General features: G+C 39.0%; 1 protein-coding gene across 1 annotated transcript in view; it reads left to right on the top strand.

Moving 5' to 3' along the window:
* The window catches only part of LOC148010778 (pescadillo-like protein), a 73,742-nt gene that overhangs the window by 38,032 nt on the left and 9,310 nt on the right, over positions 1–26,400 (top strand). The window contains exon 12 of the mRNA XM_087671321.1: positions 15,101–15,320. Coding sequence (XP_087527447.1) covers positions 15,101–15,320 — 220 coding nt within the window. The remainder of the gene's footprint in view (positions 1–15,100; positions 15,321–26,400) is intronic.

Raw genomic sequence — 26,400 nt, forward strand, 5'->3', positions numbered from 1 at the left:
ACATCCATTTGATGAAGTTTAAGATCCATAGATGCTACAATGGCAAATAGCACTGGAAGAGTGGTTATTTTGACAAGAAGAGAAAACACTTCTTGAAAATCAATGCACTCCTTTTGTGTATAGCCCTTAGCCACAAGTCTGGCTTTGTATTTGGGTTTGCCATCCACACAATTTTTTTTATAGACCCATTTGTTAGGAATGGCTTTTCTATCCATGGGCAATTTTACTCAGTCCCAAGTATCATTTTGGTACAATGACTTCATTTCTTCCTGCATAACTAGCTTCCACTTTTTCTTTAACTCACATGATAAGGCCTCTTTATACGTAAGAGGCTCACCTTCATTTGTGAGCAAAATGCAGTCCAAAGAAGGATCAAACCTTTCTATAGGTCTTTTAACACGTGTAGACCTTCTTACCCAATGATCTGTGTTATCAGGTAGTGGATCCACATCCAAGGGAATGTCAACAACTTCATTGTTTGGCTACTGAACTGCATGTTCAGGTTGCTGTACTACAATTTCAGGTTGTTGTAATTCATTTTCAGCATGCTGATTTTGGTGCTCAAGCTGATGTTCAGCCTCCTGTTGCTGCCTGTTTTCATCTGGCTCAATGATGATACGTTGATTGTCATAATCAGCATCAAAAGGATCTAAATTTTCAGTGGCCAATGGTTGCTGTAGCAACTGATCATGCTGAGATTTAACTTTCTTTTTGTCTGAGTCATTAGATGTGACATGTTTTAGGAGCTTTGACTCATTGAATATCACATGGCGGCTGCGTAGCACCTTTTTAATGCTTGGAACCCAAACTCGAAAGCCCATTTCACCTTCATCTCCATAACCCATGAAGATGCCTCTATGAGATTTCATGTCAAGTTTAGTTCTGCTATCAACATGTACAAGTACATAGCATTCGTAGCCAAAGAGTCTTAAGTGGTCATATGAAGCATGTTTGCTAGATCAAACCTCTTCAGGAATGCCACTATCAAGTGCACGATGTGGAGATCGGTTGCATATATGCACCACAGTTTTGAGTGCCTTTCCCCAAATTGATTGTGAGAGATAAGTTGTGCACAACATGCACCGAGTCTTCTCACATAACATGTGATTCATTCATTCATCCACACCATTAGAAGATGGATTGTAAGGAGCTGTAAGCTCTTGTTTAATCCCATTGTCACCACAAAACTTATCGAAATTTTTAGATACATACTCTCCCCCATTATCTGTTTTTATGCATTTGAACTTTAGGCCTTTTTGAGTATTAACCAATGCATAAAACCTTTTAAAATCATCCAATGCCTCACTTTTCTGTTTAAGCAAGAAAAGCCATAGCCTCCTAGAGTGGTCATCAATAAAAGACACAAAATAACTGAAACCACTATGAGTTTTTATTGGCATGGTGCAAACATCAGAATGGACTAGATCCAAGATACATGCCTTTCTAGAGGCTCCATGAGAGTAGGGACTCTTTACATGTTTACCAAAAATAGAGTCATCAAAAAAGTCAAGCTTTGAACTTTTCACATCAACTCTTCCAAGTGAAGAGAGTGCCTGCATATCCCTTTGGCTCATATGTCCAAGATGCTTGTGCCATAACTCCATTTGTGATTGTACTTCAGCAATTGCAATAAACTTTTCAAGAAGTGCCTTGCAGTAGAGATAATACCGAGTCTCCTTTTTACCACCTCTAGTGACTAGTATAGATCCGTTTTGTATTTTCCACATGCCACTATCAAAAGTAGTGAAGTAACCTTTGCTGTCAAGTTGCCCAACAAAAAGCAAGCTCTTCTTGATGCCAGGAACATACCTAACGTCATGAATAATCAAGATGCTTATGCCATAACTCCATTTGTGATTGTACTTCAGCAATTGCAATAAACTTTCCAAGAAGTGTCTTGCAGTAGAGATAATACCGAGTCTCCTTTTTACCACCTCTAGTGACTAGCATAGATCCGTTTTGTATTTTCCACATGCCACCACCAAAAGTAGTGAAGTAACCTTTGCTGTCAAGTTGCCCAACAAAAAGCAAGCTCTTCTTGATGCCAGGAACATACCTAACGTCATGAATAATCAATTCGTGACCATTTTCTAGAGCCAGGTATATGGTGCCCATTCCTTCAATATCACATGCATGATTGTTGCCAAGGTAGACTTTTCCAAGATTACCTTCTGCATAAGTAGAAAAACACTTGAGAGATGGAGTTACATGAAAAGAAACACCGCTGTCAACAATCCACGATTGTGTCAAATCATCATGAGCTGACAATAAAGCATCTATCACATCTGTTTTAGTGATATACATGTCCTCCACTGTCATAGCAAGCGGATCTGAAAATGCAACCAGCAAATCAGCATCTTTATCATCTTCTATCTCCTCAATAACAACACTAGATACCGCATTTACTTTTTCTATCTCTTTAGGAGTAGAGCTGCCATCCTTATCATTCTTTTCGCCTTTTGCATTAGCCTGCTTCTTACGTTCTTGTTCCTTTTTAAAGTACCTGCAATCGGGCTTTTTATCCCCTTTGCGACCACATTGATAACAAGTTACATCTTGCTGTTTTCCCTTGCTTTTGCTACGATTTTTGTTTTTATTTGCAACATTATATCTTTTTTCAGGTCTTCCTCTTATATTGTAGGCTGATCCATTGTTTTCCCCACTTGCCTTGCGTCTAATCTCTTCATTCAGAATAGAACCACACACACCAACAAATGTCAAGTTAGGGTTATTGCTCAATGACACAACCAATGCTTCCTATGAATCGGGCAAAGTCATGAGCAAGAATATAGCCCTCAATTTAGGATTAAAAGGTGGCAAACTCACTGACTCAAAATACCAGTGAAAGCATTTAAATGCTCTGAAGCAGGTTCGGACTCATCAAGCTTCAAGTTGATCGGCTTCCGCATGAGATGTACCTGATTGATAGGAGTTGTATTCTCATAAGTAGCCTTAAGCTTTTCCCAAACTACATAGGCAGTATCAAGCCCCTTTATATCAACCAAGATGTCATCTGTGGCGGCCATTTTAATGTAAGTAATGGCCTTTTTATTCATCTTAGCCCAATCCTCATCTGACGAAGCAACATGCTTATGTTCTTCTAAAGCATTATCACAATCCTTTAGAAAAAGTATACCTTGCATACGATCTTTTCAGAGATCAAAACCATTTCCATCAAATTTACGAATCTCAAAGAGATTTCTTGTGTCAAATGTAGATGCATTGCCAGCCATTTTTAGGAATACACAACTGCAATAACGGGATGAATGCTTTCAGCCGATAGCAAGGTTTCTGAATTGTAAAAGCAAGTACACACTCTTGTACTTCCAAAGTGTCCAAGAAGGACATATTTACTGCAAATTTCAGTCTCAAGTACTGATTACAAGATGTGCACGAATCAAATCTGATACATTTGCATTAAGGATAGCTCCACTTTAGTAGTACATCACCAAGATTCCAAATGCAATGACCCAAATGCTGTATTTACCACTGTTTTACTGCATAATGAGTATTCAGCAATGCATGTACCAAGAGAAACTGTCATTTTTCAACATTTGAAGCATCCAAAACTATAAAGACTCCCACTCAGCAGTGAATCTGCTGTAGATTTCACTGTCCAGTCTCAACACAACTCAAAAAATACATTACCGATGTGAAAAACCCCAAAATTTATGTAGTGAATTTGCTCCTATTGCATAAATACATCATCCCGAGCATCAAATGCGAACTAATGTTGCAGGAATTTCACGATTTTTGCAAAGACCCCAAATTTCGGGTCCAGCAGTGCACAATTTCCAAGAAATTGGCTCATCCAAGCAAAAATTTCACTTGCATTTGAGAATCCCCAAAAATTTTTGAGACCTGTGTACTCAATGTCTGCAACTTATGGTCTTGAGATCACTGCACTATATGTCAAGTGCCAGATTTGGAAAAAGCCCCAAATTTTAAGACCCAGTCTTGCACAGATTTGCACTCTGTGCTTGTAGGTGTGATCACGTGGTAGAAGGGAAAAAAACAAGGTGATGAAAAATTAAACAAAAAATGCCATTGACCTTCCGCCCGTCGATCGTGCAGCCCCGTACAGCCCGTTCATTATGTCACATGCCTGCAGTCCCGTCATGCTGATCGCCCCATTACGCAATCTTGGCCAATCCTGTCGTAAAGGTCTTTTTCCTCATGCAGTCCCGTCACTCGTCAGCCTGTGACTGATGTTCGTTACACCTTCCCACGACTAGTTGCTTGGCCCGACTGTTGATGCTGCGATTGACGTTTGTTACATCTGCCTACGACGAGTCGACTGGCTCGACTGTTGACGCTGTGACTAACGTTTGTTACACCTGTCTACGACCAGTCGCTTGACCCGACTGTTGACGCTGCGACTGTCGTTTGTTACACTTGCCTACGACGAGTCAGTCACATGATACTTGCTCGTCTACTCCTCAATAGCCTGACAGACCGATTGCTTGCTTGTGTGAGCCAATAACTTTGATACCAGTTTGCTGACACGAAATGGAAGCAGATTGAGGAAGAGAGCTGATAGTAGGTATAGTAATCGAGGAGTTCAAGGACTTAGAGCTGAACAATGTTTTCTAAAGGATAGAGAGAGTGAGTTGTCAGATGGTTGTATACCAACGTGGTACATAAAAAGAAAAAAAGAATGTATTTATACTTAGGGTACGATACACTTACACATGTTAGGGTGGGTTTATATATATGAAGTAATATATATATAGGAGAGTGTGTAAAGGATCTTTACACCCAATATAAGCCCTCTTGAACCTTGATCATTGAGACATGATGTCAAAGATGACCATCCTATGTGGACTCCCCAATGCGAAGAAATGTCTACCATACTTTGTTATCTCTCGAGTGTCACATGATGATCTTCATATATTCGTATCTTCTAGGACAATCTTTGGTTTCATGACTTCATGTGTGGCATACATTATTGTTTGGGTAGTACTTGTGCGTGTCTTAAAATCTCTAACTAGCAATGTATCACCCATACTAGCAAATGGTAAAATATTCTTCTACAATGGTATGTAAGAGACTCCTTTGTTGCATTTTTTGATGGTGTATACTTAGAATTGGTTTGTGGAAAATAGCAAATTGCTATGTACAACTCTTTGGGTCCATGGTTGCATACTTGGATCCATGAGGTATCATGCCTTAACATCTCTATGTACTATATGTACTCGATTATGGATCACTCATGCATCTGAGTATACATGGCAATATCTACATTGCTGAAATTGTTCTCAAAATAACCAACGTTTGCTCAAAGAACTCTATTACAGTTTCATATGTAAATTAACATCTCATCAACCATGCATTGTCATGAGGACATGTATTTTCGAAGCCTCATTTAACATGTGAATTAATTTTTAATCATATGGTTAAGTAAATGCTGCATATATGAGGTGTAACTGGGTTTAGAGTAAATTTACGAGCCTAGGATCCAAGGAAATCGTGGGATATTAAAGGCAAAAGTTGCTATGAGTTATGCTACATAGGTACTTGGTGGTATCTAATACCAGTTGTTGGCCTAGGTCATTTATTTGGCCATAAGTGTTAGTTGGTGACACTAGAGATGTAGCGTTTAATGGTACCTAATGCCAATCTGATGGTCAAAGATGGCATATAGACACTCGGAAATGGAAGTTGCCTAGCGCTTTTAATTATTAGTCAGTCAGATTATTTTTCTGAGTACCGAAATAATTATTAGATTAATTTTCAGTATTGAAAAATTATAAATTAATATTTAATTATGGATAATGCTGAAAAACCATTTCGGAAGGTTGCCACTTGTCAAAAATACCTGGGCAAGTCTGAAAATGTCTTTAGAGACTAGAGAGAGACATTTTAGTGTATTTAGCCTTCAAGAGAGAGGGAGGAGATGCCGCTGGTCTGATCTGGAGCCATTGGAGGACCTTTTGAGGCAACTAGGGGTTTGAGAAGACCAATCTGCAGCAAGTGACAACATCTATAGGCTGTTGAGACAGGGTAGTAGCTGTAAACAATTGATTTTATTCAATTCTTTGCTAAGAAAGTCTGAATTTTTTGTCTCTTTTGCGTTCTCTCGCATCTCCCAACCTTTCTACAGCCTTGCTCCGAAGATTATAGTATTGAGATCACCAGAGGTTGAGAAATTTCAGTTTTCTTTGCTATAAACCCTAATTTGCAGCAAAAAGTAGGGTTTAGCAGCAGCTTGGGAAGCATGCTAGAAATTGGAAGTTCTAAGACTTGGATTCTACAGGGCTGAAGCCGTTTTCAGTCAAACTCAAGTGGAGGGATCAGCAAATCAATGAATTTGGGGTATTTTCCATGTGCATCAAAGCGAATGAAAGCCAATTGACTGCCAATTTGGGGTCAGTCACATGGTGAAGAGGGAAATGCAATGACCGATGTTGGGCATGGTCTTTAGCATGGACAACAAGCTGAGAATGTTGAAAATGACCCAAATGTTGCCACTTAAATGCATAAAGAGGTTGATGCCAGCAAGGGGTTGAAGAATTCGATGATAGCTTCAAGGATCAAATGTGTATAACAACACATCTTTTTGTTGAATTGGCAAAGGATCCCTAGTTTTCTCGATTTGTAAATGCCCTAAGGAAAGACAACAAAGGCAAAGAGAAGAAGACACCTTCTATTGCTTCGGGATAGCCACAAGAACTGAAGAAAATGCCTAAGCTCTTCTTTGGAAGAGCCCAAAATGCCTAATGAGCACAAATAGTTGGTACTTGTGGGGCAACAAGTGCAAATGCATGGCTCAACTTGGTAGTGTCAATCCATGAGAACATGGGCATCAAGGTAATTATGCACATACAAGCATGGGACAGCAAGGATACTTTGGTGCTGGTACCATTTTTCATGTTTTGGATGGATAGGCACCGCATACGAGAATGTATGGCTCGAATCCCTATGGTATGCTGTAGCCAATGCATGGCTCACAACACCCAATGTATCTAGGTAATGCAAGTAGAATGCCTAATCCCATGTATGGTAGTATAGGCATGATGCTTGGGGCACAAACCGAGCCATATGGATATGTATTTGCACCCCCAATGATTGTTGGAGCATAAAAATTTGTTGTTGGTCATCTAGGAGCATTTGATATTGTTGGTTATCATGTAAGTACAACAAATGCATCCTTGCGGCAGTCTATTTATGATAACTTGCCTCCCATAGGTCCATCGAAGGACTATGATGAACTTGACAAAAGTGTGAAGTTTGAGCCTTTTAGTGATGTACAAGATAGGCTGAAAGCACTTGTTTTTATTCAGCAGTTTGATGCAATCTATTATTGAGGCAACTTCACAGAGGCATCTAAGATACGAAAGGCAAACATATTTTGGAAGGGAATCATTGCAATGGTGGTCTACACTTCTTATTCAAGGGAAGTATGTACCACTTGGGTCCAGTGTAAGCAAATGTTTGCTTCAAATTTGTTGACAAGTACCTTTGAAGTAGACATTATGACAGTTTGGATTAGTTGAATTCCAAAGATTGCAAGAACTTGGATCAGCATAATAAGAAGTCTTGGAATGCACTGCTGCCAGTTACCTCTTATCGCACAAAACGTCTCCATGAGCAGGTGGAGAAGTATATTTGTGGTTTGCGAAAGGGTATTCAGGATTTTTGCATTAAGTTCATTGTTTTAAGCATGTCTCAGCTTATAGAAATTTCTACTACAGTCGACACATTGCTGCGTGGAAAGAATGCAAGATTCCAAGATAGTGATGCCAAGCCACATCTCTTTGAGGCCAATGTTGAGAAAAAGGGTAAATCTGAAAGTAAAGCTGAAAATTAGGGCAGCTGATCGTCATAGACATGCTTTGCACTTTGCAGAGGGCGATTATGTATTGCTGTCTTTTGAAAAGGCACGGCTGAAAAAAATGAAGGACAAAGAGCGATTGTATCCAAAGCTGTCTATGAGATACTATGGACCATTTCAAGTGTTGGAGAGGATCAGTGACGCATGCTATAGGCTGAAATTTGCCTCCACATTGGTGGATGCACTATGTCTTTCATGTGAGCTTGCTTAGGCCTTTTCATGGTGATATGTCAGAAGACGAATTTGCTGAAATTCAACCTAAGGTTGAAGAGCTCGATGAAATATTGATACCAAAGAAAATTTTGCCACACAAAGAGCGAAGGATCAGGGATAAGGTTTCCAAAATTTACTTGGTGAAGGTGTATAATATTCATCAATTGTTGTAGCTTTACCTTGATGCTTTCCAATTAGAGCCGACTTTAGCTCGGACTCAATTAGATTATGCAAAGTTGGAGTCCTGAGTATTACTTGTGGTCGTGAGGAAGCTAACACCACTCCTCATTAGTGATTGCCAGCTCTAGATGTAGTGGATCTCAGATGTATTCAACATATATTCAAGATACTATAGCTGATAGTATATTTGCCAAGAGATCACTATTCAGTGCACTAGTTACTATGTTTGGTATGCAGATGGGTATGGTTTTTACTGTAGCTGTGATACTGTACATTTGCATTGATTAAATTATCATTGGGGATTGATTAATTAATGTTGGTTTTGGGTGTAAGATCATTAATATTGAGTGGTATTGAGTTGGCTTTGTGGAGAGTAGCATATGTTATGATACCATTGATGAGGGTTGTCATGAGGATATGTATTTTGAAAACTTCACTTAACATGTGGATTACTTTTTAATCACATGGTTGAGTAAATGTTGCACATGTGAGGTGTAATTGGGGTTAGAGTAAATTTACGAGCATGGGGCCCAAGGAAATTACGCAATGTCAAAGGCAAAAGTTTCTATGAGTTATGTTGCACAGATACTTGGTGGTACCTGGTGTCAATTTTTGTCCTAGGCCATTTATTTGGCCATAAGTATTAGTTGGTGACACCAGAAAAGTGATGTTTAACGGTACCTAATGCCAATCTGATGGTCAAAGATGATGCAGAGATACTCAGGAATGAAAGTTGCCTAGCCAATTTAATTATTAGTCAGTCAGATTATTTTTTTGGTTACTGAAATAATTATTAGATTAGTTTTCAGTATTTAAAGACTGAAAATTCGTAAATGCTGGAAAAACAATTTGGAAAAGTTGCCACTTGTTAAAAATGCCCATGCAAGACTAAAAAACGTCTTTAGAGGTTGGAGAGAGGCATTTTAGCGCATTTAGTTTGCAAGAGAGATACAGGAGATGCTGTTGTTTTGATTTGCCATTGGAGGACCTTCTGAGGCAGCGAGGAGCAAGAGAAGACGAATTTGCAGCAGGCAACTATATCTACAAGTTGTTGAGACAGGGAAGTAGCAATAAATGATTGATTTTCTTCAGTTCTTTGCGAAGAAGGTTTAGATTTTCTCTCTCATTCACATTCTCTCTTATCTCCCAGTCTTTCTACAATAGCCTTGATTTGAAGATTACAGTATTGAGATCACCAGAGGGTGAGAAATTTCAGATTTCTCTTTTGTAAACCCTTATCCAAAGCAAAAATTAGGCTTTAGCAACAGCCTCGGGAAGTGTACCAAAAAATCGAAGTCCCAAGACTTAGATTCAACAGGGATGAAGCTGTTTTCAGTCAAATTCAAGTGAAGGGACCAGCTAATCAATGAATTTGGGGCATTTTTCATCTCCATCAAAGCGGGTGAAGGTCAAATAACTACTCGAATCAAGGGGCAAATTAGAATGAAGGCTTGCTAGTCATTTTGGAAAGCAAGGGGAGTTGGAATACTGAAAGGGATTGGAAAATTCCCATTGTACATCATCCGCTTGAATTAAGTTAAAGAAATACCGAAAGGGGGGCCACTTTTGGGTCAACATGGTGTCCATTGTTTAAGATTGTGAGTTAATTTGCATCCCTCAGTTTTGTAATAAATGTTGCTTTTGTAACTAAGTTGTAGTTAGGGAATTACCTCCCATCCACGGAAGGAAGGTTGGTTTCATGCACCCTCATTTAGATCAACGATTCGGAATAATGACTTGTTCATCACGATATATTGCAAATTTCCTCTCCTTGCACAAGGACCCAAGACATGTGCTCTTTTCTATGTGCCACTTGGGTTGGAGCAAGGTCTTTATCCAAGTATGCATACGCCACACATCCATATTTGGTAGCTCATTTGCATCCATTTTTTGCCCCAAGTGCTTTTGCATCTTTCTAGGGGTTGGCTTTCTTGGCCCACGCCACTACACACAACAAAGCACACTCTACAATCTGTCACCTCCTTAAGAGTGGAATTCTGACCACCACTTTATAAATGGGTGATAGTTTTTGTTTTCTAACTAAATCAATCCATTGCATAGTTTCCATCACTTGTGCTTTTGTTTATTTTGTCACTTTGGTCCATGAGTTAATTTCTTTTTCCATGTAGACACAAATCTTGTTCGTTTCATCTTGTACCTTTGGGGTGATCTCCCCCTGCTCTCGTACATGTAATTCTATATGCTGTTTATATTCTTTCAACCCCTCTCGGAATTCTGCCATAACATAATTTTCGGACATGTCTTTCTTTGCTATTTTCGATTGTCTCGCATGCATTTTTTAAGTTTTGCTCTCAACTCGGTGATGATCACCTTGGAAACTAGCCAATCCTTTTGGGAATGGGTGGTAATGGCTTGATTTAATACTAATTACAGCAAGCATAAAATTCCCATAAGCTGAAATGAAATTCTTACCGATCAATCTTGGACACTCAACACCTGGTTGGTCCCAAAAACTTGTGCCCCTTTTGGTATTTTTTAGCTTCTATTAGAATTGGACGAAGTACACTTAGAGTTGACTCCGGTTTCCTTCACTATCCAATGCATCTTGCTACCAAAAGCGAATAGCCCCTTCATTTGATGAGGGACAATTGGCCTTCAACTTGTTCGTTGTATGATCAATTTTGCACCAAATTCAATGTTGATTGGCCGGCCGCTTGAAATTCATTGAACTGCCCAAATTTTCTACAATTGAATTTAAGTAATAGGCGCCAATTTCTGAGCACTCTTCCTAGGGTGGCTGGTAAACCATAATTTCTGGTGTAAAGTAGGGTTTACCGGCAGAAAATTTTCAATTGCACCCTCATGGGACTGAAATTGGCTGAAATCTCTTGACAAAGCTGTGAATTGACCAAGAGAATATAGAGGAAGCTAAAGAGAAAATTCGGAGTTTCATTGCCAAAGTCTGATCAAATCAACTGCTGTCGTGCTGTAGAAGTTTGAAAATCAGCAACCAAGACTAGTATGGAGCTCAACCAGCTGTCGCTAGTCCCAGTAGAGTTCAATCTGCAGCTGCCAGCCCTCTTGGGCTTCCAGGTGGTTGTTGCGAGCTGGAAAGTGGCATTTTTCAGCTGGGATTTGCTCCAAAATTGCAGCTGCCAACAGCAAAATCCCTTCTTTTGGCAGCTTATGATGGAATATCAGCTTCTCCCTCTCTCCTCCAGCCCCAAACAACCCTCCCACCTTTTGCATGAGAAGTTTTTCTAAGTGGCAATTAGTCTTTATCCATTTTTCATGCAATTTCCAGCTCAATCATTAATTCTAACTTGGAAAAATAATTATGCCAAGCAAAGTTTAAATTGGCTAGGCCAATTTGTTATTGAAGCAATCTTGAGCATTAATTAGTACTTGAATTGGCAACTATGAATTAATTAATGCCTAGTTCTTAATGTTGTCACTCACATTAATGGCTAATAAAATATTCAAGCCCGAATCGTGTCACTAGATATCACCTAGTACCTTACTAATATAACTTATTACTAGGCACCACCTAGTGCTTGACTAGTATAACTTATTATGAGGCCAAAATCTGCCACGAACAAGCATTGCCTAGTCTCTAACTACTCATTGGTACTTGACTAATATAACTTATTACTAGGCACCACCTAGTACCTGATTGGTATAACTTATTAGGAGGCCTAAATTTGTCACGAACAAGCATCGCCTAGTTTGTGACTACTAACTAACTTGCACAACATGTGTACCTCACATTTGCACATTTGATTAATAACTAAATCAAATGCTAAGCAAAGCATAAATTCATGTACTTGTGACAACATTTTGTTCATGCATGGCCCTTTCAATGTCCTGTTTTCATGACACAAATTGTGCATAGAACTATCCTTCCATTTTAGCCTTGCATGTTGGTAGCATCTGTGCTATATCAGTGTGCATTGCCTCTTGTATAGTGCCTAGCATTTTATCTATACATGTTCTCATTTGCATTTTGAGCATTTTTCAAATCTCATGGAGTGTATATATCCAACTCTGGGTATTTGAGTCAATCACATGTGTAGACAAGCTCCATATTCCATTATACTTTCTCTTTCTTATCCCCAATAAAGCCCCTCCCTTGGTCAAGAAATGGGGTATACTCTGATGCCATGTTAAGAAATGATTGCTGTAAAAGCAAACTAGAGAGACAATAGAGAAACATAGTGTACGACAACATTGAGAGAAAAGAGGAACTTAGAAAACCACATAAGAAGAAGATGATGAAGCATTGAATCATGGTAAGTGACAACGCTGATACAATGGAGCTGAAGCTCTAACAACACCCATAGGAACCTTGCACTATAGAGGGAGCAAAAGACAGTTCTCCAAGCAATAATGTATGAAAGGTGTATGCTGAAGGTGAAGGGCAATTTCGGAGGGAGTGAAACATAGTTCTTTAAGGTTGTCAGAGGAGAGGAAGATGATTACCAGCTATACTCAATTTTCGCGGAGTGCTTACTAGGAGGGTGGTAGCTGAGGGCTGAAATTGAGCCAACCCTGTTGATACAAAACACAACCTTTAGTATGCTAAAGAGTGTCAAATGGATTGATCCAAAGTCAAGAAGGTTCTAGTTGCCAAACGCGAGCACCAAGATTGATGCCAAGTGGAAGAGGAGTTGCAGGCTGCAAAATGCAAGTATCAGTTGTGTGTGGTGTTGATGCCAGTAGCAGAAGACCCTCCAAATCTACCAAATGTAGATGTTGGGACGATGGGAGATGTGGAAGAGGTGAGGCCAGATGGTGGAGATCCTCCTAGAATGCAAACACAAGCTTGCAGCTTGATGCCATTTGTAGAGGAGTTGACTCTAGGTAGAGAGATGTTGACTGATGTGTGTAGCAGCCATGGTTTGAGAGAAGTGCAACGATCTGCATAAATGTGCCTTGTGGAGCTAGCACGACCTTCACAATTGCAAGGGCTGTCACCCGCATTCTTATGCGACCTTCAAACCCGAGAGATACCTAGCATACGTGCGTGACTTGCAGACCTGAGTGTGACCCAACAGGTGGTTGTAACCTTGCTGGCAATCTTGACGAGTGTGACCAAAGGCAATGGTAATGGTACTACACAGTAGCTCAAGCAACAGGGAAGTTGTGTTAGACATTGATGTGATAGGGTTGACACACAGGGACAAGATAGACATGATAGTGTAAACAGGTTGGGGGCGAGTGTAGCACTTCATGTGAATAGTCGCATTTGGACAGTCCAAGGTGTTACCCGGTAGACCTCGGTTTTATCCGTAGTAGGAGGGGGAATGAAACTATTGTGGGCACAACATAGACTAGAGGCGAGTGCAAAGAATCATTGGCTATTGCAGGCATAGAGGTAGGTGGCTGGTGTTATTTAGGTCAAGGTTAGATTGACGCAGCCCTAATACAACTCAAGACAAATTGAGACCCCTTGTGGCATTGTTATGGATTTCATTGACCAGTACTTGGTTGAGGTGGAAGGTAAAGATGATTTGGATTTTGATGAGGAGTCTTGAGCGAAGGACATTCACGAGGATGTTGAAGGGGATGAAGCTGGCAATTGCCACAAGATAGTGGTGGATCCCACGGGCATGAGCGCTTTGGAATTCTTGCAGCAGGGTGGTGAAGCTAATAGCTTGATGAGTGAGTACATTCATGCAAATGAGGGAAGGCATCCGCCTTACTGGACAATGAACAAGTGGTAGTGGTGCTGGGTTCAAATATTGTATTGCAGCAAATTGCAGTGTTTCATGAGTGGGCTGCCATCTTCTACTTCACTAGTCGCATTCCTTGCATCACTCATATGTGGGCTTGGCTTGAAGGCATGCTTTCATGTGCTGATTTGTTAAAGGAAGATGTAAATGGACAAGTACAGGCTCCTCTGGTGGAGGACATTTATGATAGGCTGAAAGGGTTCTTTGAGGTTCTCTTTCGCACCCCACAAGCTCGGGTGGTACAGTATGCAGGCCTTGTTTCCAGGGACGATTTGGCTTTTTGGCATGCTGCTGTCTCTCTGGTCTCTTAGCTATACATGTATTTAATTATGGTGGATGCTCAATGATCGAGTTAGTCTACATTCCATGTGTCATGGAAGCCAAAAGCTCAGGTGATACAGTATGCAGGCCTCATTTCCAGGGATGATTTCGCTTTTTGGCATGCTGCTGTCTGTTTGGTCTCTTAGCTGTATGTGTAGTTAATTATGGTGGATGCTCAATGATTGAGTTAGTCTACATTCCATGTGTCATGGAAGCCAGATTTAACCACCAAATTCTCTTCTAACTCTTGTATTTCATGATCACAGTATGTGTATTTAATACAAGAAGAATGAGGAGGAGGAGGAAGGAAAGAAATAAGAATGAAACGTAGTTAATATAAACAACTCATTATGGAAAAAAACAAAAGAGAGGCATACACAAGCTACATTAGCTATATACATAGTGCATGCATAATCATGGACATACTCACACATTTGCTTATACATTGATTATATCTTTAGAAACGTATTATTATTTGATAGTGCCAACTAATATAAATGTGCTTTGAACTTTCTAGAGTCTGATGGTGTGGTGCTATTTTTTGGATCAAATACAATTAAGTATTTTATTACTTTACAATTGCTGTTCAATAGAATCAGGTGCATGCTTGTGCAAGGAGGTTTCTGAACCCTCAGTTATTATCTCATCTCTTTATGGTACTGTCTAAGACTCTGAATATAAGTGTCAGGTGCATGTGTTTGGCATGAAGTGCTGTGTGCCTTTAAGACTGTATCTTTGATTTTTAGATACAGGATTGAAGGATGTTGGAACTATTGTGTTGAAATACTGAGTCTTAGATGCTGCTCTAAAATGATGCATTTTGACAGCACTGAGAGAAATTTGTGTTTTTATATTTCAGGGCTCCTCCACCACATCTATCACCTTTTATCGATGATAGTAAGGAAGGTTATCTTCCTGAATATGCTGAGACTATCAAACGACTTCAGGCAGCATCACAATCTAAAGTTTTACCACTTCCAGGGGAAGAGATTGACCAAATGGATGAAACTGATTATTTGGTAGCTATGACAAGGGAAGGCCACAAAGAAACAAATGAAGAATTGTCTTTTAAAAGCAAGGTATGCACGTCAATTATCCTCAAATGAAACAAAGAAGTCTTGTAAAGAAAAAAATTGCTTAAGAGGAGTACATGAGATGTGAGTAATACTTGTTTAGTGTGAATGTAGAAATGTATGGTGTCACCAAATTTTAACCTAAATGATGTCCTTGCATTGCTATATTGATTTCTGAAGTTCATGGTCTATGCTACTGGTCAGATCAATCTCTGAATTAGGCAGTCTTATTTCCCTTTAGTTTCATGGTGTTATTAGCATTGCCATCTTTCGCTCAAGGTGCTGGTTGCCCTTCTATTATGTCCACAATTAATGATCATCTACTCTTCAAAATATATTGTCTACTGTTAGAGTGCCACAGACTATTTATGCTTCTCCAATAACATCTCATTGATACATGCGTATTTGCATCTTGCACAATGAAATTACCATTCCTTCTTAGGGAGAGTGGTAATTCCTTGATTAAGCACTTAATTACAGCAATCAACAAATGGACATAACTTAAAATGCACTAATTACCTTAATAATCTTTGACATTGGTCCCAAAACTGATGCCCCTTTTGGTATTTCTTTAACTTGATTGCTAATGGAATGAGTACAAGTTGAGATTTACAATCTCCTTGGTGTTCCAAAAGCTTCTTTGCTATAGCAACAATTAGCAATCAATTTAGGCCAATTGCCCTTTGATTTTTCACCTAGAACTTGCACAAATGGAACCATCAACTGGCCAAATGCTGGCCCAAATTACAATGAAGAGACTGGCATGTAAATTTCCTAACAATTACACAAATTTTTGGTGCTGAATTTAGTGTATGATACCTTCATCAATTGACATGGGTCTCGAGGTGATTGTTAAACCCTAATTTCTACAGAAATTTAGGGTTTATAGCAAATATCTCTCTCTATTATTGAAACTAGCTTTCCTCGGATAGGGTGGTAAATAACCTAATTAAGCACTATTTACAGCAATTAACGAATTCATGAAACTGAAATGCATACTTCACCATATAATCTTGGACATTGGACACCCTGTTGGCTCTCAAAATTGTGTCTCTTTTTGTGTTTATTTAACTTAATTGAAGAAGTTGATGTACAATGGGATTTTTCCAATCCCTTTCGGTATTCCAACTTCCCTTGCTGTCTAAAATGACCAATAAGTCTTCAATTTGTTTGCCCCTTAATTCGGACAGTCAATTGGCCTTCACCTGCTTTGATGGAGATGGAAAATGGCCCAAATTCATTGATTTACTGGTCCTTCGACCTGAATTTGATTGAAAACAACTTCAGCTCTATTGAATCCAAGTCTTGGAGCTTGTAATTTTTGGTACGCTTCTCGAGGCTGTCGCTAAACCCTAATTTATGTTGTAGATTAGGGTTTACAGTATAGAAATTTGAGATTTTTCAGCCTGTGGTGATCTCAATGCTGTAATCTTCGGAGCAAGGTTGTAGAAATACTGGGAGATGAGAGATAATGTTAAGAAGAGAGAAAATTTAGACTTTCTTCATGAAGAACTGAAGAAAATTTGTCATTTACTGTTGTTGCCTTGTCTCAATATCTTATAGATGCAAAGAACTGAAGAAAATCAGTCGTTTACTTTTGCTTTCCTCTCTCAATAGCCTGTAGATACTGTCACCTGCTATTGATTGGTCACATACTCAACTTTGGATACAATTTTTTTTTTCTTTCATCTTTTTCAACCTTGCCTTTTCCAAATGGAGCAATGCTTTATCTTTGTATAGATTGCGTCCAAGTTTTCTACATAAGGATCAGTTTCAAGGATCTTATCCTCAGTTTGGGAGATTGTAGTGTGACATTAATGTGATAGTTAATGTGACATTAAGGTCACAAATATTGAATGTCACATTAAACTGATATTTAATGTGACATTAAGGTAAATCATGGGGAACATGCACGAGGATGACCGTCTGGGCTCTTGGGCGCCCGAACGGGGTTAAGGAAAGCCTAGTACTAAAAAGAGTCCAAGAATAGTAGGACTCACCAAGGTTTGACGGCTGGCAATCGGATCACGATTGTCTGCCCAACAATATACTAGGCAAGGCTGGGAAGTGAAAGGAATCACTCGTGCTTATTCATTCCGACTACTTTCTCTGGCTTTATGGTCTTCTCAGAGTCATCTGGCATTGGTATCAGAGCCGACGGGACTAGTCGTGTGGTTCTGTGAAGTTCTTCAACGAAAAGGTAAAGTCGATGGGTCTGGTGGTTCGTTTCAGTCGACGGTCGACGGGTCTTACGGGTCCCGCTATTCGTCTCAGTCGACGGGTGACAAGTTTCAGTCGACGGGTGACGAGTTTCAGTTGACAGGTCTCGCCGTGAAGTCGCTGGTCAAAAGTCAGTCGACGGGTCTCGCCGTGAAGCCGCTGGTCAAAGGCGCCTGGTGACACGTCACATAAAATGTGATGTGACAATTATCTACGTCACGAAATTTTATGACGGGGAGCATATCTTTTACATGAAACGCCGTATGTTGGAGTGCGCCGTCGAATCCTGGCGTGAGCCTGTCTAAAAACACACCAATGGACCACACGTTTTTTTCCCCTTTTCGCAGGCTGAAACTGAAGCTATTTCCTGATGTATGTCTGATCGGTCGGCTGCACGTTTGGAATTTTTCTTATCAGCCTCGACTGCACTTACATCACAAACAAGTACAAGCTCAGCAGAGAGCAAGTTCAGGAAAGGGGCATTGATGGCCTGCGTGATTATTAAAGAAGGGGGCTGAATACTAGTCGTTTTTGTAAAGAAGCTCCATTTCCTGCGTTACCGACTTTGTTCGGGCGATAAAATTTGTTCCTTACTCTTCGGGTTTATTTACAAACCAGCAACAACTGCCTGCCATTAAAATCAGGGAAGTACTTTACTTTGTATGCAAATTTCTTATCTTTGCTTTCCAATTCCAGTGTATTAATGGCAGAAAGAGGGAAAGAGAGAGTAATGGAAGGTTCTAGTTCTGGGGACCACCCTATGGTAGATCCCCATGAACCAGAGATGCAAGAAGAACAGTGGGAATAATTTTTTGCTACACGAGAGCAATTTGATGATCTTACTGCTCGTGTGCAAGCTCAAGGGGTTCAAATGGAATTTTTAACCCAAACACTCACTGAAATAAAATCTCAAATAACTTTATTGTTAGAAAGAGATGTAAATAAGATAGAAACCTCGGATGTCCCATCTTCATCGAAAGATTTAGATGTGACTATGCGAGATCCTAAAGGACCCCACCATAAATTGAGGGATAATCTAGTTCTAAAGGATATGAAACCCCCTCAGTTTCACAGGGAGGAAAAAGATAGAAATAAAGATACAATCTTTAATTTCCTCCAAAAATAGGAAGATTTACATAAACTTAAAAATACCCCACCACATCTCCAAGCACTGGAGGCTAGTTTAACTTTGGGGCCCAAAGCATATAAGTGGTGGCGAACTTTAAAGGAGGCAAATAAAATACCTGAAACTTGGGCTCAATTTGAATCCGTCTTTTTGAAAGAATTCCTTCCTGAAAATGAAATGGAAAGAAATTGGGAAGATTGGGATTATGTTAGACAAAAGGGAAGACCCCTATTGACATATTTGGAGGAATATCGTGAGATAATCCTCAAATTGGAAGGAATAGATGAATTTCAAAAAACAAGAGGATTCATTAGGGGACTAGATAAAGGTTGTAAAAAGGAAGTAAAAAGGAGTTCACCTAAGACGCTGGAAGAGGCAATTAAATTTGCATTAATCAATGAAGATAATGTGCGTCCAGGTACACTCACTAGTCTCATTGATACGGAGCCCAAGTCTAAGGAATTGGAAACCTCGAAATTTGTGGGCAAATTTAAAAGGAAAATGCCATTCTTTAAGGGTAAAAAACAACCTTTTGAAAAGAAACCATATGTAAGGCCAAAGTTAAGTCCTGATGACTTTGATAAGGCCAAAAAAGAAAAGTTGTGTTTCAATTGCCTATCCCCTAACCATGCTGCTTGGAATTGCCCTCAAAAGAAAAAGGGAGAAGACAAAGGAAAGGATAAGGACAAGGGCAAGGGAAAAGAAAAACAAATCCATGTAGTGCAAACCTTAGAATTAAAGGGGCATGAAAAGTACAAATCTTTAGAGGTCTTGCACATGGATGTACATCATAAGTGTTGTATGTCAACTTCTATGTGGCGGCCTACTTTTGGGCCACATGATTTACTTAGAGTACATGGATTGATAGCTGGAAAGAGAGTTAGAGTCATGATTGATGACTCTGCTACACATAATTTTATTAATTATGCACTTGTCAAAAAATTGAAACTTCCCCAACAAAAGAGTGGGCATCAATATGTTGTTCGTATGTTGCAAGGCCAAGACAATAAAATATGGGATACAATGGTATCCAATTTGGAAATTGAGATTCAAGGATATAAAGATAAACTTGATTTCCAAATTATGAACATGGAAAGAGCTGATATTGCTCTAGGGAGAGAGTGGCTATGGGGATTGAAACCATCCTTAAAACGTAGTTACCATCATAAAACACTGGAATTTGAAAGGGATGGTAAGACTTTTGTCATTCAAGGTGAACATAAAGTATCTGATAATCCTTTGCTGTGTTCTACTGAAGTTTAGAAGCTGATAAAGAAGGAAGTTTGTGAGGTATATATGTTATGGTCTCTTCATGTACAACATTTTTACTTTTTGTAATATAAAGCAACAATTTTCTTATGTTTGTGAATTGAATGTTAATAATGAATGAAGTAGTTTGTTAGATGATTTTAAAGATGTGTTTTCTTCTGATTTACCAAGTGGCCTTCCACTAGATAGGGGTGATATAAATCACCCAATTGACACAAATAAGGATACACACCCTATTTCTAAATCACCGTATAAGTTAAGTGAAACACAGCATCAAGAAGTTGAAAGACAAATTAAGGATTACCTTGATATAGGGTTTATACAACCCCGTAATTCACCTTGGGCTTCACCAATTTTATTGGTAAAAAAAAAAAGATGGTTCTATGCGACTTTGTGTTGACTATAGAGCACTTAATAAAATAACGGTGAAGAATAAATTTCCTATGCCCAGAATGGAAGATCTTTTTGATCGATTGAAAGTGGCAAAATTCTTCACAAAGATAGATTTAAGATCAGGTTATCACCAAGTAAGAATTAAGGCATAAGATGTTCCCAAGACAGCATTTTGTACTAGATACGGGCATTATGATTTTTTGGAGATGCCTTTTGGCCTCACTAATGCACCAGCTATCTTTATGAAGCTGATGAATAGTGTTTTACGGCCCTATCTAGGACGTTTTGTAGTAGTCTTCTTGGATGATATCTTGATCTTTAGTAAATCAAGAGAAGAACATTTAGAACACTTACAATTAGTATTCCAACTGTTAAGAACACATTCTCTTTATGCGAAGAAAACTAAATGTGAATTCTTTGCACAAGAGGTCAAATATTTGGGACATATTATCTCGAAAGAGGGAATCAACATGGATCTAGAAAAAGTAAGGGCAATTATTGAATGCCATCTCCAAGGAACCTGGAAGAGCTGCAGATCTTCCTAGGTTTATCTGGATTTTATCGTAGATTCATTCGAGATTATGCCAAAATATCTGTTCCAATGACAGACCAACTTAAAGGGAAAGTAAAAAGTTTTAATTGGGGAACAGATCAAAATGAAAGTTTTCAAAAACCTAAGGTAGCTATTGCTACAGCTCCAGTATTATTAATTGTGGATCCGAATAAACCGTTTGTGGTTGAAGCTGATGCCAGTGATAAGGCGTTAGGCGCGGTCTTATTACAAGAAGGTCGACCAGTTGCTTTTAAAAGCAAGAAATTAGACCGTGCAAAACAGAATTATTCTGTTTATGAGAGGGAGCTGTATGCAATAGTACATGCAATGAAGAAATGGAGGCACTATTTGTACGGTGCCACACTTTTGATTTTATCGGATCATGAAAGCATTAAGTGGCTTAGTGACCAACCGGATCTACAAGGGCGTAAAGCCAGATGGGCCGAACTCCTCCAAGAGTTCGACTTTGAGATACGATATAAAAAAGGAAAGTATAATATAGTAGCTGATGCACTCAGCAGAATGCCCATCATTAATGAATTGAGTTTTACTCAGTTCACTTCGGATTTGCTTGAATCTTTAAAAGGGAAATGCCAGGTGGATCCGGCATATTCCAACATATGGGAAGCAATAAAAAATGGGGATCCAAATGAAAGTGCTTCTACTGAGGAAGGAATATCTGAGGATGTTGAACAAGGAAATGGAGCATCAGGGGTTGTGCAAACTGGATTCAAGTGGAATAATTTTATTATTGATAATGGTTATTTACTCTACAAGGGTAGGGTATGTGTCCCAAAAGATATAGAAATAAGGCGCCAGATACTCTTTGAGTGTCATGATACCCCTAGTGCGGGACGTCTAGGAGTTAATAAGACTTATAGTCTTATTAAAAGGTAGTTCTATTGGCCTGGAATTAATAAGGATGTCCTTGACCATGTGGTCAAATGTAATACATGCCAGGTTAATAAAGCTGAAAGATTGAAAATGGGAGGACTTCTCCATCCACTAGAGATTCCTTCGGGAAAATGGGAGAGTATCTCCATGGACTTTATTGTTGCTTTACCTAGAACACATAGGGGGCACGACTCTGTGTGGGTGATTGTGGATAGGTTAACCAAAATGGCTAGGTTCATTCCAACTTCAATTGATGTTAAAACACCAGAATTGGCTAGATTGTTCGTAGAGAACATATATCGATTGTATGGCCTTCCGGCAAATATAGTTTCTGATCGGGATAGAAAATTTAATAGCCAATTTTGGCGTGCGGTATTTAGGAAATTGGATACTAAACTTAGCATGAGTACGGCGGATCACCCGCAAACAGATGGGCAAACTGAAAGGGTTAACCAAATCCTTGAAGATATGCTTAGGGTATATGTAAGTGAAATGCAAACTAATTGGGAAGAGTTTTTACCGATATGAGAGTTTGCATATAATAGTGCCAAGCACTCTTCCACTGGATATAGTCCATTAATGTTAATGTATGGGTTTCAGCCCAGAGCGACTAATTGGGAAGAGTTTTTACCGATAGCAGAGTTTGCATATAATAGTGCCAAGCACTCTTCCACTGGATATAGTCCATTAATGTTAATGTATGGGTTTCAGCCCAGAGCTCCTTTTGCAGTAGGATTGCATAAGGAAAATGTTCAGGCAGCTAAAGATTTTTTAGAGGATATGAATAGTATGTTAAAATTTGCTCAAGAAAATATTTAAAAAGCTCAAAATCGAGCTAGAGCATATGCAGATCCTCACCGAAGAGACATCTCCTTTGAAGAAGGAGAATTGGTCTATCTTAAGGTGCCTGAACAAACTAAAACTATGAAAAAGGGACAATGTCCAAAGCTTTCACCCAGGTATTGTGGTCCTTTCACAATACTTAAAAAGGTGGGAGAACATGCTTACAAGCTCGAACTACCTGCTGATAGTAAAATACATCCAGTTTTTCATGTAAGTAAATTAAGGAAGAAGCTGGGTGATTTGGATAATCTAATCTTAAATGATGACATTGAGGAGCTATTCAATGACCAATCTAATCCACATGAACCAGAAAGAATATTAAATGTTCGTAATAGACGAACAAGAAATACTATTTATCAAGAATGTTTAGTTAAGTGGAAAGATTGTTCAGAAGAAAGCTCAACATGGGAGCGAGTAAGTACTTTAAAGAAAAGGTTTCCCGATTTACAGTTAGACCTTCCAAGTATTGTTTTCGAGGACGAAACCGATTCTTAAGGGGAAGGAAATGTGACATTAATGTGACATTAAAGTGATAGTTAATGTGACATTAAGGTCACAAATATTGAATATGACATTAAAGTGACATTTAATGTGACATTAAGGCAAATCATGGGGAACACGCACGAGGATGACCGTCCGGGCTCTTGGGCGCCCGAACGGGGTTAAGGGGAGCCTAGTACTAAAAAGAGTCCAAGAATAGTAGGACTCACCAAGGTTTGACGGCTGGCAATCGGATCACGATGGTCTGGCCAGCAATATACTAGGCAAGGCTGGGAGGTGAAAGGAATCACTCGTGCTCATTCATTCCGACTACTTTCTCTGGCTTTATGGTCTTCTCAGAGTCATCTGGCATGTAGTATCATCTTGCTGCTCTAAATCACCTCAAATGGAGCTTTGCCAGTGGAACTATGTATTGTGTTGTTACAAGAAAACTTAACCAAGGGCAAATATTGCTCCCATTGTGTATTGTGGTATGAAATATAGTACCTCAAAAGATCTAACACTATGGAATTTGCTTTCTCAGATTGACCATCTATTTTCGGATGGAAGGATGATGAGACTTTCAGTGTGGTACCCATATTCTCGAACAATCCTTTCCAAAATAAATTGGTCAACTAAGGGTCTCGATCACTACTGATTGATTTTGGAATACCATGATACCTAAAGATGAACTGGAAAAACAATCGTGCCATATGATCACTCTTTATTTTCTTCCTCAGTGGAATGAAATGGGCTTGTTTGCTAAACCTGCAAATGATAGTCAATATACAAATTATTTCTTATAGGTGTTGTGGGAAGCTCAAAAATAAAATTTGTTGCAATGGTTTGCTAAGGCCTACAATAAATTTGGCATATTTTGCCTATCATGCTTTATCTTTTGACACATGATGCATGTCCTAACAAACTGTTCTACATCATGCCTCAAAGCTGGCCAATAAAAGAAATGCTCCATTGCCTTGACCATGGTATCACTATGATAGTGCATCAACCACAACATTCTTTTTACCATCAATATGCACAATCTGAAAATGGAACATAGAGAGAAAATTTGCCTATCTCATATGCTTCTTTGACAACTTTGTCTGTGTCAGAAAATACCTTCAAGTTTGATGGTTTATTTGCATTGTAAAATCAGTCCCCAACAAATAATGATTCCATGTAGATAGTGCATAAATTACAGCCAAGAGCTCTTTCTTATAGATCTGCAAATTCTTTTTTGCAACGTGGAGAAATCGGCTCTCATAAGCCACAAGTCGGCCGTCTTGCATAAGAACAATCCCAATGTTGTTACCACATGCATCACATTGAGCTATGAATGACTTCCTTAGATTGGGCAATACAAGCACAAGATTTGAAGTCGTCTTTTCCTTCAACTTCTCAAATGCTGAAATTTCCAATGCTGTTAATCTAAATGACACATCTTTCTTCTACAAAGCAAATTATGGATTTCATGCATATTTCTCAAAGGTGGCTATGATCGTATTGCCTCAACCTTTGCAAGGTCCATCAATTGATACAATATGCTTTAAAAACTGGATTTTATGTAAAAAGAATTTACTTTTCTTATCATTGATAACCAGCTTATGCTCAAGCAGTTCATTGAACACAATATCCAAGTGTTTTCTATGCTCTATCTCTTTCTTTGAATAGATAGTCATGTCATCAAAGAAAGTGTCCACAAATTCTCTATGTGGCTTGAAGATGCGATTCATCATCCGATTAAGTGTGGCAGGAGCATTCATAAGTCCAAAAGGCGTAACAAGAAACTCATACAATCCAAAAGATGTCGTGAAAGCGATCTTAGATTCATCTTCTGATCTAATGCGTATCTAATGATGCCCACTTTTCAAATCTATATGACTGAATATGATTGCCCTTTGCAATCTATCCATAACATTATCAATCCGAGGAATCAGAAAGTGATTTTTTATTGTGATCTTGTTCTGAGCACAATAATCAGTGTACACATGCCATGAATCATCATTTTTATGCACCAAAAGCACAAGAGAATAAAAAGGAGATGAGTTGGGTTGAATAAGACCTTTTTTTAACAGCTCATTCACTTAACTCATAATCTCCTCTCGCTGGGCTGCATTGACTTTGTGGGATGGCTTATTAGGTGGGCTATTTCCAAGGATAAGATCTATGCCATGATCTTTTGGTCTTTCAAAGTAGTAGTTGCCGTGGAAGTGATTGAGAGAAGTAATTAACATACATTTACAAAAATAAAATGCGATCTTTCTCTAACTTAGACATGTTCCCAACATTCTCGCTCTTTCTTTACATGCGATCTTTCTCTAACTTAGACATGCGATCTTTCTTTACATGTCATTCCAACTTTCCCCATGGGTCCCATCTCATGCTCTTTGATGCCTAGACAGGGTGCCATGTCTATAGAGATAAGTTGGCTCATGCACCATTATCAAAGAAAATCAATCCATGTTGATTTCTAATTTTGTTCCATGCTCTACACAACTCAATAGCATCATCATTGGGTTGATCACTGTCTAATGCCTAGACAAGGTGCCATGTTTGCAGAGATAAGTCGACTCGTGCACCATTATTAAAGAAAATCAATGCATGCTAATTTTTAATTTTGCCCCATGCTTTGTCCTTAGTAGCATTATCATTGGATTGATCACTAACAACATGGGGCACCAATCCCATTGATGCTTTGGCTTCTTTCCTTTAGAATCTCCTTGATTTTTTGATTTTCCAACTTATTACCTATTGGGACAATCCCTTGCAATGTGATCCTCTTGTTCACAAATAAAACATTTGTTTGCAACCATCAATTCCCTATGTTGTGTCAATCTTTTCAAGCTCTTTCTTTGCTATTTTGGCTTTTTTACAAGTTGATTTTCAAATTTGCCCATTTTTTTTAACCTTAAACAACATTTTATTCAGCTTCTCTCCACTCTCTAGGAAGCCCGAACCCTTCCCATGCAACAAAGCATTAGCAGAAGCAGCAGCCTCTATGAGCTGAGATATGCTAGATACATTGGATTTGATGTAAAAATCCCGGATTCCTTTGGGTAGTCCACAAACATATTTTTCTACTTGCTCATGAAGGTGTACCGGGTGACAAGAAGTAATAGGCAGCAATGCATCTCAAAACTTCTTATTATTTTGCTCCAAATTCTTACATTCCTTAGCGTTCAACTGATTCCAAGCTATCATGATGTCCATCTCAAAGGTACTTGTCAACAAATTCAATGCAAATATTTGCTTAAATTGTATCCACATTGAGGGTGCTCTATCTTGCATCAAAAGAATGGACTATCATT

This window comes from Lygodium microphyllum, chromosome 29 (genome assembly GCF_053477565.2).
Source record: "Lygodium microphyllum isolate KBCC chromosome 29, Lygodium_microphyllum_v1.1.10, whole genome shotgun sequence".
NCBI lineage: Eukaryota > Viridiplantae > Streptophyta > Polypodiopsida > Schizaeales > Lygodiaceae > Lygodium > Lygodium microphyllum.